This window comes from Elephas maximus, chromosome 27 (assembly GCF_024166365.1).
Source record: "Elephas maximus indicus isolate mEleMax1 chromosome 27, mEleMax1 primary haplotype, whole genome shotgun sequence".
Taxonomy (NCBI): Eukaryota; Metazoa; Chordata; class Mammalia; order Proboscidea; family Elephantidae; genus Elephas; species Elephas maximus.
In genome coordinates this window covers 35226771-35241573 of record NC_064845.1, presented here as the reverse complement: position 1 = coordinate 35241573, position 14803 = coordinate 35226771, and the positions used below count along the sequence as shown (strand labels likewise).

Here is a 14803-nt window from a genome sequence, read left to right as displayed (position 1 = left end):
AATATAAAATTATTAATTATAGAATCTGAGTGGCAAGTATTTGGATATTCACTGAGAAAATCTTTCTACTTTTCTTGTAGGTTTGAAAATTTCATAATAAAATGTTGACAAAAAATTAGAGCCAGTCTTCTTTTATTGGTTTTTGATTTACATTCTGAACAATGCGATACCAAGGGAGAATGAACACACACACAAAGAACAACTGTGCATGGTATAAAAACACAGAGCCTTTCTAAAAAATAAACAAAACAGCACAAAATCTAACAGGTTTGTAAGTAAGGAGTAAACTTTTAAATGGTTTTAGTTATCAAATATTCTGTTGCTTGACGATTTTGTGGCAGCTATGGAGCCCTAGCGGCTCAGTGGTTAAGAGCTCAGCTGCTAACCAAAATGTCGGCAGTTCAAATCTACCAGCCACTCCTTGGAAACTCTATGGGTCAGTTCTACTACTCTGTCCTATAGGGTCACCTTGAGTTCGAATCGACTTGATGGCTATAGGTTTGGGGTTTTTTTTGGTATGGTCAATGAACTGATAATGAGAAAAACAACAGAGATTCCCCACATCTTTTTATGTAGATGAGATTCAACTTTTGATTTCTAGTAGCCTTCTCATCAGACCAAACTAGGCTCAGAACAAATATAATACGGTAGTACTGACAGGAAGGAAAGGAATGGAGGGGAGGGCAGGGGATGGAGGGGAAAGAAGGGCGGGTGGAGGCAGGCAATCATCATCTCTTGCTTGAACTACTGTAAAAGCCTTCTGACTGCCTGTGCCCTAGCCCTACTTCAGTCTATTCTCAACACAAGAGGCAGAGGAATTCTGTTGAAATCTAACTGACATCGCTCCTCTGCTCAGGACCCTCCAAAGGATTCCCAACTCACTCACAGTAAAAGCCAAAGTCCTTTACAGTGGTCTACAAGGCCCCTTCTAATCTGGTCCCTTTTACCTTTCCCTCTCTCTTGCTCATTCTGTTCCAGCCATTCAGGCCTCTCTGCTTTCCTCAAACATGTTTCCACCTCAGGGTCATTCCAATTCCTGTTTCCTCTGCCTGGGGTGCTCTTCCCCCAGATACCCACATTGCTCCTTCCCTGAGCTTTTTCAAGTCTTTCCTCAAGTATCATTTTCTGTGAGGCCTTCTTCTGGCCAATTTATTTAAATGCTACCCTATCCCACCCCTACTGCAGTCCCTATCCCCCTTCTGATTCTATTTTTCTCCCTAACATTTTTTCACCACCTAACACACTGTATGTTTTACTTAGTCATATTGCTTATTGTCTGTCACCTCCCACTAGAATGTAAGCTCTATACAAGAGGGATTTTTGTCCATTCATCACTGTTGTATCCTTGACATCTAAAACAGCACCTGTCACAAACATTCAATAAACATTTGTTGATTGAATAAATGAATGAATTGATTTCCTCCTGAGCATGTTACCTGGTAGTGGTGGTCTTCCCTTCCATCTTTTGACTATTCCAGATTTTCACTGTGCCATCATTTGAACATGTTGCAAAGAGTGAGTGTTCATCAGAAACTCTAATTCGATTCACAGCAGATTTGTGTTCATGAAGATGTGCAACTAGTAACCCTTTGGGGCGCCACCCTAAAGAAGGCAAAGTAGTGTGTCTTAAACTGTAGTCTACAAAAACAACCTCCCCCACGTCCCCAGCCACCATCACCAATACCAGTTTGCGAACAATCAGAAGAATTAAGCAATTGAAGGGTAGCTAGCCAATACAGAACAGTCTGCTGGGTCATGACAGATATTATCTAGTGAGTAAGACATACAAGATAGCAATCAAGTGTTACACAAACAACCTCAGAAAGACTGTACTTCAGACTCTTCTCCTGAGGGCTGAGGAGAAGGCACAGCAGTTGCTTGCTACCCTTAAAAACCCTGCATACTGGCTCAGTAGAATGAGGTAATGCAGAGAATGGTCTCTAGGTAGGCAGCCTGAGCTTCAAAGTCTCAAAGGCTCAGCTCCACCATTTGACGTTGGGCCACTTAATTAAATTCTCTAAGCTTAGTTTCCTCAAATGTAAAATAAGGGGGATATTACTTAACCCAAACAGTGACTATATAGATAAATGAGGTATATAAAGAGTCAGTACTGTCCCTAGTCCATAATAAACATCCAAACACCCTTCTCTACCTATAATCATTTATTCTGTGGTATCAACATGTTAGTATAAATGGTATTATAAATGACAGCCTAAGAATGTCAAAGGACTTTCCAGTACTTCCTTTATGACATCTATAAACTAAACTCATTGCCATCAAGTCGATTCCAACTCATAAGGACCCTACAGGACAGAGCAGAACTGCCCCCATAAGGCTTCCAAGAAGCGGCTAGTGGATTCGAACTGCTGACCTTTTGGTTAGCAGCCAAGCTCTTAACCACTGTGCTACCAGGGCACCATACCCTTCTACATTTTATTATGTGTACTCTTTCTGTGTATGATTAACTTACCCTAATAAACTATAAATTCCCTGAGGCCAGAGACCATGTCTTATCCGTTCTGAATCATTCACAGTACCTAAAACAGGTCCCTGCATGTAACTATCCTCAATATTTAAAGAATAAAATGTTTTAAGTTGCATTAAGTATAATATTTAATAATATTTTATATTGATCTATTTAATGCTATGCTAAAGATCATACTGTATTGGGAGTCAGCACTGTGCCTAATTAAATGACAACAAAATGTTATTTTAGGATGATTTCTTTTCACCGAGAAACAAAAATGAAACCAAAAATATGGCCAAACCTGTCTGATTTTGAGATAAAAAATCAAACATTTCCTCTGGCTGCCTAGCTCCCACATGTGGGAAGAAGAGCTGAATGTGATTTCTAAGGCGGGTATGCTGGATTTGGAAGTGATCCAAAACACTCTGCCATGAAGTCAAGATAATCTACCAGGCTAGGTTGAACACTTCCCTCTAAAGAAAATCTATTTCACAGAACCACCCAAGTGTGGAAGGAAAAAAAATCAAGAGTCCAACAGTCATTACATATTTCTTAAACCACAAAATTTGCCACTATTTCTGTGATTACTGAATAAAATACATAACTCTACCTATACATAAAATGCCACTTATAACAACAGATTTGATCATAAAATATAAAGTTCGTGATTTTTTTTTTTTCTTTCCTAAAGCAGGGCTGGTAAACAATATTGACTTACATCACAGAAACACCTTAAACACTCCAGGATATTTATTTTGATAAGAAAATTTATGTGACTAGAAATACCCTTTACCACATAACAATATTTTCTAAACCTTCAAATCATTGACCTTCACCAGCATTTTCCCAAGCCCACATCTGAAGCCCATGGACATTTATGTGATTCTTCTCTACACAAAAGTACACTGTGTTTTTCTTCTCAGAGAGTTTTCCAGGTAAATCTGTATTAGTAAAGTCTAAATATAGGAACTCATCAAAAATAAACTAAAAATGCTCCACAAATCCTAACATGAAATACTGGCTCTGCCACAATTATTCCGGGCAAGTCTGTTAAGGTAGTCAAGCCACATTTTCACCTGAAATATTTCCAAATATTTTTAAAACTTCTCAGGTATGTTTCACCAAAATCTTAATTGGTGAGTGGTAAGATTATAGTTGATTTTGTTTTCTTTTAAAATTTTTCCATCATTTTTTAAAGAATATAAAGAATATTAACATATATATGTTAAACCATTCAGAAATTAAAAGCAAGAGCTTCCTCCAAGAACCCTCACGTTCACTGAGAAAGTAGCATGACGCCAGGCAGGCAGGTAAAGCCTGGCACTATAACTGGGGAAATGAGGCACAGATTGGCCTAAACCTGGCACTATAAGCAGCCCCCAGAGATAAGGATACCCAAATTCCCTATAAGTAAGATTTCTCACTTCTGCCCTTTCCTCTGGGCTTCCTAATGATGATTTTGTCCTTATTTCCTTTGCCTGGTAATTGAGTATCTGTTCCCTCCATTAGATCCCACGCTTAGGCACCTAGGCTGAAATAAAACTACCTATCAATGGCACTTTTACCAGGTGGTGGTGGTTTGCTCTCCCATTCAGCGTTTTCCATCATCTGCTTAGCTATCCTCTCAGCATTGCACTGCTCCCGCTTCTGTTGTATGAGTTGCTGAAGTTCAGTCTTGCAAGTTGTGATCCGAATCTGGGAGGTGGATGGTAAAACTGTACTACTTAGAACCTGTATTGTCGGTTTTCTATTTTGGACATTGGTCACTTCTGGAACCTGGAAAACAAAAAGAATGATATGTATTTATGTCATAAACAAAGTATGTTTAAAGAAAAAAAGTACCCATGTTCTCTCTATTCATTATATCAACTTTTTGTCCTTATTAATGTACCAATCATTAAATCCATTTAAATACACTGACTTAAGTGGGAACCAAATTAAGTGAAGTGAAACCACAAATGTTACATTTTCAAACCTCTCTACACTATTTTTAAAAAATTAACAGCACAGCAATAACATTAAACAAAAAAACTCATTCATTTAAATGAAAATAAGAAATTATCTTATCAGTCTGGCTCAGTATTTTTCATTTAAAATATGACTGGCTAGGGAAGAATTACCTTAAATTACAAGAACTTCTTTCAAACTCATCGAAATCATCATAACGCTTACCACAAATAGCAAGCTTGGGACTTTTCTTTCCAGAGGTATTATTGTTATTTTTACAGATAAAACTGTTACATTAGAGAAAGAATCTAAGACTTAAAAGGTTTACTGTGGCCTCATTATAACCACAGTTTACAATAATGTCTTCAACCTACAATTTCAGATCACTTTATTGGTACCCAGTGCTGTCGATTGGTGAATATTCTAAAATGAGACCTTTTGGGTGATTTCAATAACTAGATTCCCTCTTGGCTATAAAATGAAAGATAAACCTGTCTTAACAAGAAACATGCCCTCTCTAAAGGACGAGGCACCATATTGATTTTTCCAGTACAGTACACAGTCTTTAAACATCCAAAGCAGTAGAATGGAATTCAAAGGCATAAGGAGTATTCCCTAGGTCACAGTACCTGTGGAGAAGTTGACAAAGGGGCACAAATGCCAGCAGAGGACTCGGAGCGAGGCGGCTTCCCAGTCTGAATCACCTCCTGGTCACTCCCTTTAGGTAGCGCCTGGGGGATGTTCGGTGGCTCCAGTGACCCAAACATGCTTTTCCATTCTTCATTCACATTTGAGTCTTGTTTTACATGCTTTCTAGCTATGAAAACATATTCAGAGTAGTTAATCTGAAGGTAGTCTCTAAAGCCAGTATGTGCCTTTATTGTCTTTTTTTTTTTCTTTTTTGATGGGGGAGGGACAGCAATTCGTTTCCTTTCATATTTGTTTCTTAGGATGTCTAACTTATTTATACTTATAGATCAGCTAATTAGCTCTCGCTGCACCTCTAAGGCAGAAGGAAAAGATGAGCTTTCAATTAGAAAGGCCTGTTTCCTGGTTTTCTAAGGCTGGCTTGTTTTCAAGTATTCACTTTATCTGAAGAATCAACAGTAAAAACCTTTGCAAACGTCACTGACCATAATGCTAAATATGACCTCTCTATTTCCAGTATCAGTTACATAGAAGAAAATAAGGTCAACTGCTATAAAGCTAGCTCCTAGTTACAGACAGATGTGAAACTCTGTTCTTACCTTTGTCCGATTACAAAAAGTATATTAAATACCACTGAATTCCAGCATTATTAAAACATAACATGAATTGCCCCATAATTCCAGTAGCTTGATGTACAGTCTTCCAACTTTTTAAATCTCAAAAACTATATAGCTTAATATATACTATCATGTTATTTTGAAAAATAGAGTACACACTACTTTACAACTTGCTTTTTTTCTCCCTCTTAAATAAATATCTAGAACGTTTACTTAACCATTCCAGTAGTAATGGACATTTTGATTTCTTTTCTTTTCTTTTTTTTTTTTAACACGACTGAGAACATTCTTGTACGTACTTCTTCATGTGCCTATCAGTGTTTCTTAGGGGAAATTTCCAGAACTAATAATGGTGAGTCAAAGAATAAGGACATTTTAAACTAAAGACAATGTCAAACTGCCTTCTAAAAAAGGATTATGTTCAATTTATATTCTCACCAGCAGTGTATGAAAATGCCTGTTTTCCCACACCCTTGCCATCACTAGGAGCCCTGGTGGTGCAGTGGTTAAAGCAATTGACTGATAATCGAAAGGTCAGGGGTTCGAAACCACCAGCAGCTCCATGGGGGAAAGATGTGGCAGTCTGCTTCCAGATTTACAACCTCGGAAACCCTCTGGGGTCGCTATGAGTCAGAATCGGCTCAATGGCAGTGGGTTTTGGTTTGGTTGCCATCACTAGGTATCATCGATCTTTGCTAATTATACAGGCAGAAAATGGCACCTCACTGCTTTAGTTTGCACTTATTTAATGATTTCCTTTTTTACATATACATTTCTGTAAGTTGCCTATTCAAATCCTTCACTCATTTTCCTTTTGGGGTGCTTGCACTTTTCTTATTAATATGTATGAGTGTTTGAAATATATTTTTAAGTGGTTTATATATTATGATATAAACCACTAATAATTAAGTTGCAAATACTTTATCTAAAGTTTGACAGAGGATTCTTTTAAATATAATTCATTAGTCACCCTGAAAATCTGATACTATAATAGAGGGAATTTTGAAGGCAAGTATTTGTGAGTATATCTGCAAAAAGATTAAAAGAAGAACCCACAAGATCATAAAAACTTTATTCAGTTAGTGCCAATGTCACAAAAGCTGACAGTTCCAAATCTCAAGACTTCTTTAAGTAATTAAGCTTCTCTAGTCTCTACCCTTTTGTATTTCAATGTCAATACCAAAATAATTTTTTAATTCACTGGGCATTTTTCTACTAATAACAAACTAGAAATCTTCATCTCATTTTAACTAGACCATTGGCCTTGGGTTGATGTTTAAAGGGTTAAAAAGGCAGAATTTCACCTTCGATCACATACCTCCACAGAGGCAACATGGTTTTACTATAACAGTAGGGCTCTGGAGTCAAGCCTTGGTTTAATTCCTGGTTCTGACACACACTGGCTGTGATTTTGGCAGGTTACTTAATCTCTTAACTGTTAGTTAGCTTCCCCACTTTTCTTCCCCAAAATCTCTCTAAGTAATGGAGTCACTGTATTTGCAAGTTCTGTATCTGGGAAATGTGACTTTTAATTTTATTAATTTGCCAAAACCAGCTAACACACACACACAAGCATGCATATACTAACCCCGCTTGTCATCTGGTTCCTGTTTGGTTTTAACAAGATCAACTTGTCTCCCAGTTATGCCTAAGGCTGCCAGGTCAATTACACCTTTCTGACTACTATCATGAAGATGGCTCTGGTCCACTATATTGGCCTTTGCTTTGTTAGATTTCATCATGAAGTCTTTCAGTGCCAGAAGTTTATCTTCCTCTTCCTCAGTCATTCCCTAAAATCAAATAAAACCACACATTTTAGGTTATTTTCACGAGTAATAACAACTGGCCTTGGAATGACCAGCAACTGAAGGGTGAAACCACCCAATTTAAAACTGTAAGAGTCAGAAGGGAGAAAGGAAGCAAGCAAAGGCAAAATAAAAAGAAAGTATCAATACAGAGTAACATCTCACTTCTCTGACCTCCCAGAACAGGTACTAGATTAGAGCATGTTCTACTTTGTTATCACAATTGACTTTTTTATATCTTAAGCTTCTTTCTAAATGACAGCATTCACATATAATTCATCTTTGAAATCTCCAAAGAACTTAAAACGCAGTATACCTTGAATCTAGCAGATCTTCAACACATAACTGATAAGTAAATAAATGTTTAATATCTAAACAAAAATTCCGAAAGTACAAAATTAAGCAAAAGAAAGTGTACCTACTTCAACCTTGCTCCCAGGAGTGTAAAAGAATATTAAATGAGGCATATGTAAAGGCACTGTGTGATATATAAAACATTCTACAGATCTCGGGAATTAGGACTGCCAGCTAAGCTTTAATGTAAGCAACACACCCAGTAGCATTCTAGGGTAATGGTATGATTGGAGATAGACTTCCTAGGTTCAAATCCCAGCTCCATTACTTACTATCTGTGTGACCCTGGGCAAGTCACCCAATTTCTCTATGCCTCCATTTATTCTTCTATAAAATGAGGATCATTGCCAGCACCCATCATGTAAGGTCACAGTGAAATTTTAATGAGTTAATCTACCTAAGGCACTTAGAACACTTGAAACTGAGACACAATAAATAGTAAATAACTAAATAATTAATTCAATATGCACCTTAAATATTCTGGTAAATGGTGCAGTTCTACATTTTCTGCTTTACTTTCCAGTCATTCACAGAATCTTCTGGTGCTGTTTTTATTACGCAAATGAACAAAAAACACTCATTTACCAAAATGGCGATTGCCTTAAGGCACCAATCTAGAATCTCACTAGAGTTTAAAGTAATATTCACAATTACAGGCATAATATATTACAAGCAAATCCTAGGAAATTAGAAACCTAAGAAACAATGAAATAAAATTGCATTAAGGTACAACAATCAAACAGAGATCCTTGACTGAATTTTTTCCCAATATTAGCCTGAGATTCTTTATTTTCACTTCTCCTAAAATTCACAGACAATTTTATAGCTATAATAAGAGTTATATTCTTTTTGTTATTGTATGTTTTAGTCCACAAAAAATTGGGCCACTGTAATAACCATAAAAGGGAATGAAGTATTGACACATGTTACAACATGGATAAGCCTTGAAAACATCATGCTGTGTGAAAGAACCCAGACCAAAGGCTACATATTTGTGATTCCATTTGTATGAAATGCCTGGAATAGGCAAATCCATAGAGACAGAAAGCAGATTAGTGGCTGCCAGGTACTGGGGAAGGGACAAATGGGGAATGACTACTAACGGGTACAAGGTTTCTTTCTGGAATGATGGAAATGTTCTGGGATTAGATAGTGGTGATGGTTGCATGACTTTATGAATATATTAAAAACTACTAAATTGTATACTTTAAAAGAGTGAATTTTATGGTCTGTGATTTATATCACAACAAAAAGAAAATGTTAGGAATACAGCACCAAAAACAAAACAAAAAATCTGACAAGGGTACAAGAAAGGAAAATTACGGGACAAGCTCATTATAAATCTAAATGTAAAAAATATTCAATAAACCAAAGCCCTGACGGCACAGTGATTAAGAATTCAGGCTGCTAACCAAAAGGTCAGTAGTTTGAATCCACCAGCTGCTCCTTGGAAACCCTATGGGGCAGTTTTACTCTTTTTTTTTTTTATAGCGTAGCTATGAGTCAGAATCAACTTGACAGCAATGGCTGAACTAAATCAAGTATATATAAAAATGATAGTACAATATGACAATATTGTATTTATTCCAAAAATCCAGGAATAAAAGGTTGGTTTAGCATCTGAAAATAAACCAATGTAGTTCACCACATTAACCGAAGAGAAAAATCATACAATGATCTCAGTAGATAAAAAGCATTTGCTAGCAAGTCAAGAATAGAAGGGAATTTCCTTAATCTGATAAAAAGATAGCACAAACATCACACTGAGTGATGTAATACTGAGAGTTTTCCCAATATGAGAAACAAGCTAAGAATGGCCACTATCACCAATTCTACTTAACACTATACTGAAGATTTTAGTCACTAAAATAAGACCATAAAATAAAACAAAGCTATTCAGGTTGGTAAAAAATGAACAGAACTGTTACTATTCACACATGATATGATTGGGAATGTGCAAACTGAAAAGAAATACACAAATTATTAGAATTAATAAGTTTTGTGAGGTTGGTGGAAACAAGGTCAATATAAAAAATTTTCCTACATACCAGCTAGAAACAGAAAATAATATTTTAAATACACTGTTTACAATAGCATTAAAAAAGCAAATACCTAAAATACTCATAATAAAAGGTGTGTCAAAAATTCTACAAAATAAACCATAAAACACTGTTGTGATAAATTTCAAAAGACCTAATTAAATGAAGACATATGCCATGTTCACGGACTGGAATTCTCAGTATTATGACGTCAATTCTTTCCCATAGGTTCAATGCAATCTCAATCAATATACCACTTTTTTTTTTTTTTTTTTTGTAGAAAGTAACAAACTGATTTAAAAATGTATACAGAAACGCAAAGGAGCAAAGGTAGCCAAGACAATCTTGAAAATCAAAAACAAACTTGGAGATCTCTCTCTACCAGAGATCCAGACTTACTATTAACTTAATCTAACTAAGAAAGTGCAATACTGATAGAAGCCCACTAACACCCCAAGGACATCTGCTTCTGGCCATGATGGGGTAACAGGGACCAGATTCCCCCTCCCACTCCATACAACTATAAAACCAGACAAACTACATGAAACAACATTGTTCAGGCACTGGACAACAGGCAGTGCAGGGCTGTGAGACCTGAGATGAGTCCTACAACTGTCCCCAGCATACTGCCTGGAAAGAGTTTCCAGGCCATGGCACAAGGGTGGGAACTCAAACAAACCTTGGCAATGGGGCTGAGCAGAAGAGAAGATCAAGAGTTCAAGGAGACCAAACCAAAAACCCATTGCTGTTGAGTTGATTCTGACTCATAGAGACCCTATAGGACAGAGTAGAACTGCCCCATAGGGTTTCCAAGGAGCAACTGGTGGATTCGAACTGCTGACCTTTAGGTTAGCAGCCATAGCCCTTAACCACTACGCCACCAGGGTTTCCTCAAGGAAACCAAGAAGACTAAATCTGTGGGACAGAGAACTGGAAAGGTGGGATCTACAGAGAGAGAGAGCTACAGAAGGACCCCTCTGGTCTTTGACTAAGTTATTGAACTACATATGTGTAAGAAGAAACTATCCAAGGCCAGGAGCAACCAGAAAGCCGTAGGCCAAACAATTCTCGGAGTTTACATGGGGCTGGGAATAGTTCATGTTCCCACCAGCCAGAGTAGAAAGATCTCTTAAAACACAGGACAACATGCACAGTCTCGGAAGTCCTTTGTAATGGGGCTAAATTGGCCATAGACTAAAGGTTGCTCTGCACCTGTCCTAACTAAGCTTACAAGGATCAAGCTGATTCCAAGTAACTTAACTGTACAACAGCACAAGTTGAAGACTAAAGGAATTCAGCAACTAACAACACAAAAGTCACAATGCCCAGCATCCACTAAATACAGAATTTCAAAGCCCACACCCCCACACCACGCTATGTTGTCTCTCAAAAGAAAATAAACAAGGAATAGGAAGCTAAGGCTGAGAAGCCTGCCTGAGTTAATCTGGACTTAGGAAGAAGCTCAGGTGACTGGGGTCAGGGGTTGAAGGAAAATTTACATTTTCTTGTACATCTCCTTATGCCTTTTCAATGTTACACCTGTGTCTAGACTACTCAGCCAAAAATTATTGAAATAAAAATTACTAATAGGTTAAAACTGTCAATCCTCATCAGTTTTTTAAGATACAGAGTGAAATAATTTTGTATTCTGCATTAGCACCGATTAAATGGATACAAATAAAACAGGGAGCTCTTATAGATGAGATCTATCTAAAACAGCCCTGCCATGTGTCACCTCCAGATGGTAAGTCCTACTGAAAATCTGGAGTACAAGCAGATCCCAACTCCCATCTGAGTAATGTTCCCAAAGTGTATTCTAAGTCTATTATCTAGAACTTTGAACATATTTCCCCATAGAAACGATGTGAAGTTGGTCTAGAAAGACCTATTCTATCCGTGATGTAATGTCAAGTATAGTCTTATACAAAAGAGCACTGCAGGAACCCCAAGTATAAAAATTCTGTAGGAATGTTTCGAATTCCTACTTACTAAGACTAAAGACATGTCTCTTCCCTCTATACCCCTGATGGTAGAAAAGAGGACTCAATTCCCAGCTCCAACGCCTCCCCTAGCTCTATGCCCTGCTAGTAATCCCTAGAAACTCAGGCCATACAGGGACCAGAAAGAAGTGAAGGCAGAGAAAAGGTCTCCAAGGGTTTGGAGATGAGCTGCTTCATAAATTCGAATAAAACCCAAGTAAGCTTCTCAGTCTTAGTTCCCTGTCCCTCATTTGTCTTTTGAGAGGTGACACGGCATGATGTAGAGTGTAGGCTTTGGAGTTAGACAGCCTTAGGTTCAAATTCTAGCCTTGAAATTTCCTGAACTGTGTGAGCATAATAGGCAAGTTAGCCCTCTTTATTTTCAGTTCTCTTACCTACAAAATGGGGGTAACATCTGTTGTTCAGGCTTGTTTTAAGGGCAGTCACAAATTATGGAGAGCACCAACTACAATGCAGTAGCACACTCATAGCAGGTACTCAAAAAATGGAACCTGGCGTTGTTCGGTTGTTATTTCTTCTAAGGACCTCAGATATCTGACCTGCCCTCCCTTGTACTAGCAGTGCCTATCCTCTTGAAACAGAGTGTAGGTAGTCTCCTAACCTTTATGAGTCTCCTAAAGCTATTATCACCAGAAACAACATAAATAGGGGATTACTTGCTCCTCTTTTTTCCACTCAGACAAGTGAAGGAATAAATGACAAACAAATACAACAAGCACTGACATCTCAGAGGACTGTGAGTCAGCCAGCTTCAGCGACTTCATCATGGCATCCAGTAATGGTGGCTGGCACTGAAGACGCAACAGTGGGGCAGGGCCTGGGAGAAGAACAGTGGGAAGCAGAAAGTAGAAAGGCTGAGGGAACGGCTGCTTCCCTCTCCCTCCCTTCACCCAGGGCAGTAGTAGAAGTTAAACCACAGCAAGATAGAAAACAGAGACTAGGGACTAAAGTGGAGCCCTGGTGGCAAAGTGGTTAAAAGCTAGGCTGCTAACCAAAAGGTTGGTAGATCGAATCCACCAGCCACTCTTTGGAGATCCTCTGGGGCAGTTCTAGTCTGTCCTACAGGGTCGCTATGAGTCGAATCAACTCAACAGCAATGGATTTGTTGTTTGAGGGGCTAAAGTATACAAGCTTTTAATTTAATATATTTAATTTAAATTAAATTCAGGAGGAAGAGAAATACCAAAGAATCATAGGCTAGTCAAGCCAGAAGAAGCATTGAGATTGGGGTAATTGGTTTTTTTTTGTTTCCTTTTTATTTCCACTTTTTTTTTTTTTTTTTTTTGGTGAAAATACACACATACATGTACCATGGTGGTAGAACAATTCAGAGAAGAATGGTGAGAATGTCTGCACAACTTGGAGACTGTAATCAATGTCACTGAATTATATATGCAGATATTACTGAAATGGTGTATGACCATGTATATTTTCACCAAAATAGACTGAGGTAGTTTTTATTGCATTCTAAAAAAATTTTTTTAAGGATCACTTATTCAGGGGGAAAAAACTAGAAAGATGCGACTCAATATCCAATTTTCTGTGGCTTTCTAAAATAGAAAATAGATACAATTTATGAGCCAAGGTTAAAGTAAAACCCAGAGAAAAAGCTCCTGGGCAACTGAAGTCACATCAAATTAAGTTTTCTAGAATACAAGAAACAGAACCACTGGCCTGGAAGGGATATTCAGAGGCAGCCCAGCCTCCCGGCAAATCCAGAGCCAAAACAATAAAAATAGTTATCGACCAGCCTCCCACAGAAGGCTGTCCCAAAGTTCAATCACCCAAACCAACATCTGGGCACCACAGCATTGGATCCCAGTACCCAGGAGATGCTCAGTGGCAAGGGCAATACACGAAAGGATTTATATCCCAAACTGAGAAAATTCTCTGTCTGCACCTGAAGGTATTTCTCACCTTCTTTCCTCCTTGGACATAAGACAACTGCCAAGTCCTCTCTTTACAAACACCGTAGGCAGACTTAAAGACAATCATTAAGACTGTCCCTCAGTGTTTGCCTTATGACACATGGCGCATTTATTCAGAAACTTTATTTCTAACCATTTTTATTCCTATCTTGACCTCTCTAGGTTTCACACAACCCTCTTAAAACAGAATACTGAAATTAAGCTCAATATTTCTAAAAAAGCCTTACCAATACCAAGTATAATACAAAGATTACCTCCTAGGTTCTAACAATACTTGTTAATTCATCAAAATTCATAAGCCTTTAAGATACAGCAGTAAACTGCTGGTTTATCCAACCTAAGATGTATTATAACTCCCACTTATTTCAGCTGTTTGCATGTAGTGAGCACTCTATAAATGTTATGTTGAAAGGTTATATCTACTGCCTTTCCCTCATTTATATAGCTAGTAATCACCAAAGAGGCTTGGCAGGTCTCCATGATTCCTTATTTAGCTCAGCTCGATGCCGCCTCATCATCCCACTATCTCCTAGGTACCAGAGTAAATGCATGTCTGCCAGATTTACTCACTCATCTGTTATGATACAACCTAGTTAACCAAAAACATTTTTAATAGCTAGATGCAGGCTTCAATATTTTTATGAAATTTGCATTTAAATATAAGATTTCAGAAAGGTAATACAACCTGAGAGAGCAATTTCTTCAGAAGCTGTGCTATGGCAGGATCCTCGGGTGGAGGGCAGTCAAAGAGAGACCCATTTCGTTTCTTCTGACGCATATGAAGATGTCTGAACAAGCTAGTAATATCTTTAGACCTCAAAGCATAATCGAATATAGAACGACTTACTGGCTCTTTTAGAACACTGAGTAGAACGAGTTTTCTTTCAATCTATGTTAGAAAAATAAAAACAATCAGCCAAAGATACAAAATATTGTAATCTCCAAATTCAGTAAGTACAACCTGTGTAAAATTAACATAGGGTACTATTTCTAAAATG

At 37.7% G+C, this 14803-nt stretch overlaps 1 protein-coding gene across 2 annotated transcripts in view; it reads right to left on the bottom strand.

The window, feature by feature from the left end:
* PIK3R4 (phosphoinositide-3-kinase regulatory subunit 4) overlaps positions 1-14803 on the bottom strand; it is an 81285-nt gene that overhangs the window by 21035 nt on the left and 45447 nt on the right. For both annotated transcript variants that reach the window (XR_007515597.1, XM_049870747.1), the window contains exons 9-13: positions 14491-14694; positions 7268-7469; positions 5044-5231; positions 4033-4243; positions 1437-1602 (exon numbers count right to left, since the gene is read on the bottom strand). Coding sequence is in view for 1 of the 2 variants with exons in the window: in XM_049870747.1 (XP_049726704.1) it covers positions 1437-1602; positions 4033-4243; positions 5044-5231; positions 7268-7469; positions 14491-14694 (971 nt within the window). In the remaining variant the exon portion in view is untranslated. The remainder of the gene's footprint in view (positions 1-1436; positions 1603-4032; positions 4244-5043; positions 5232-7267; positions 7470-14490; positions 14695-14803) is intronic.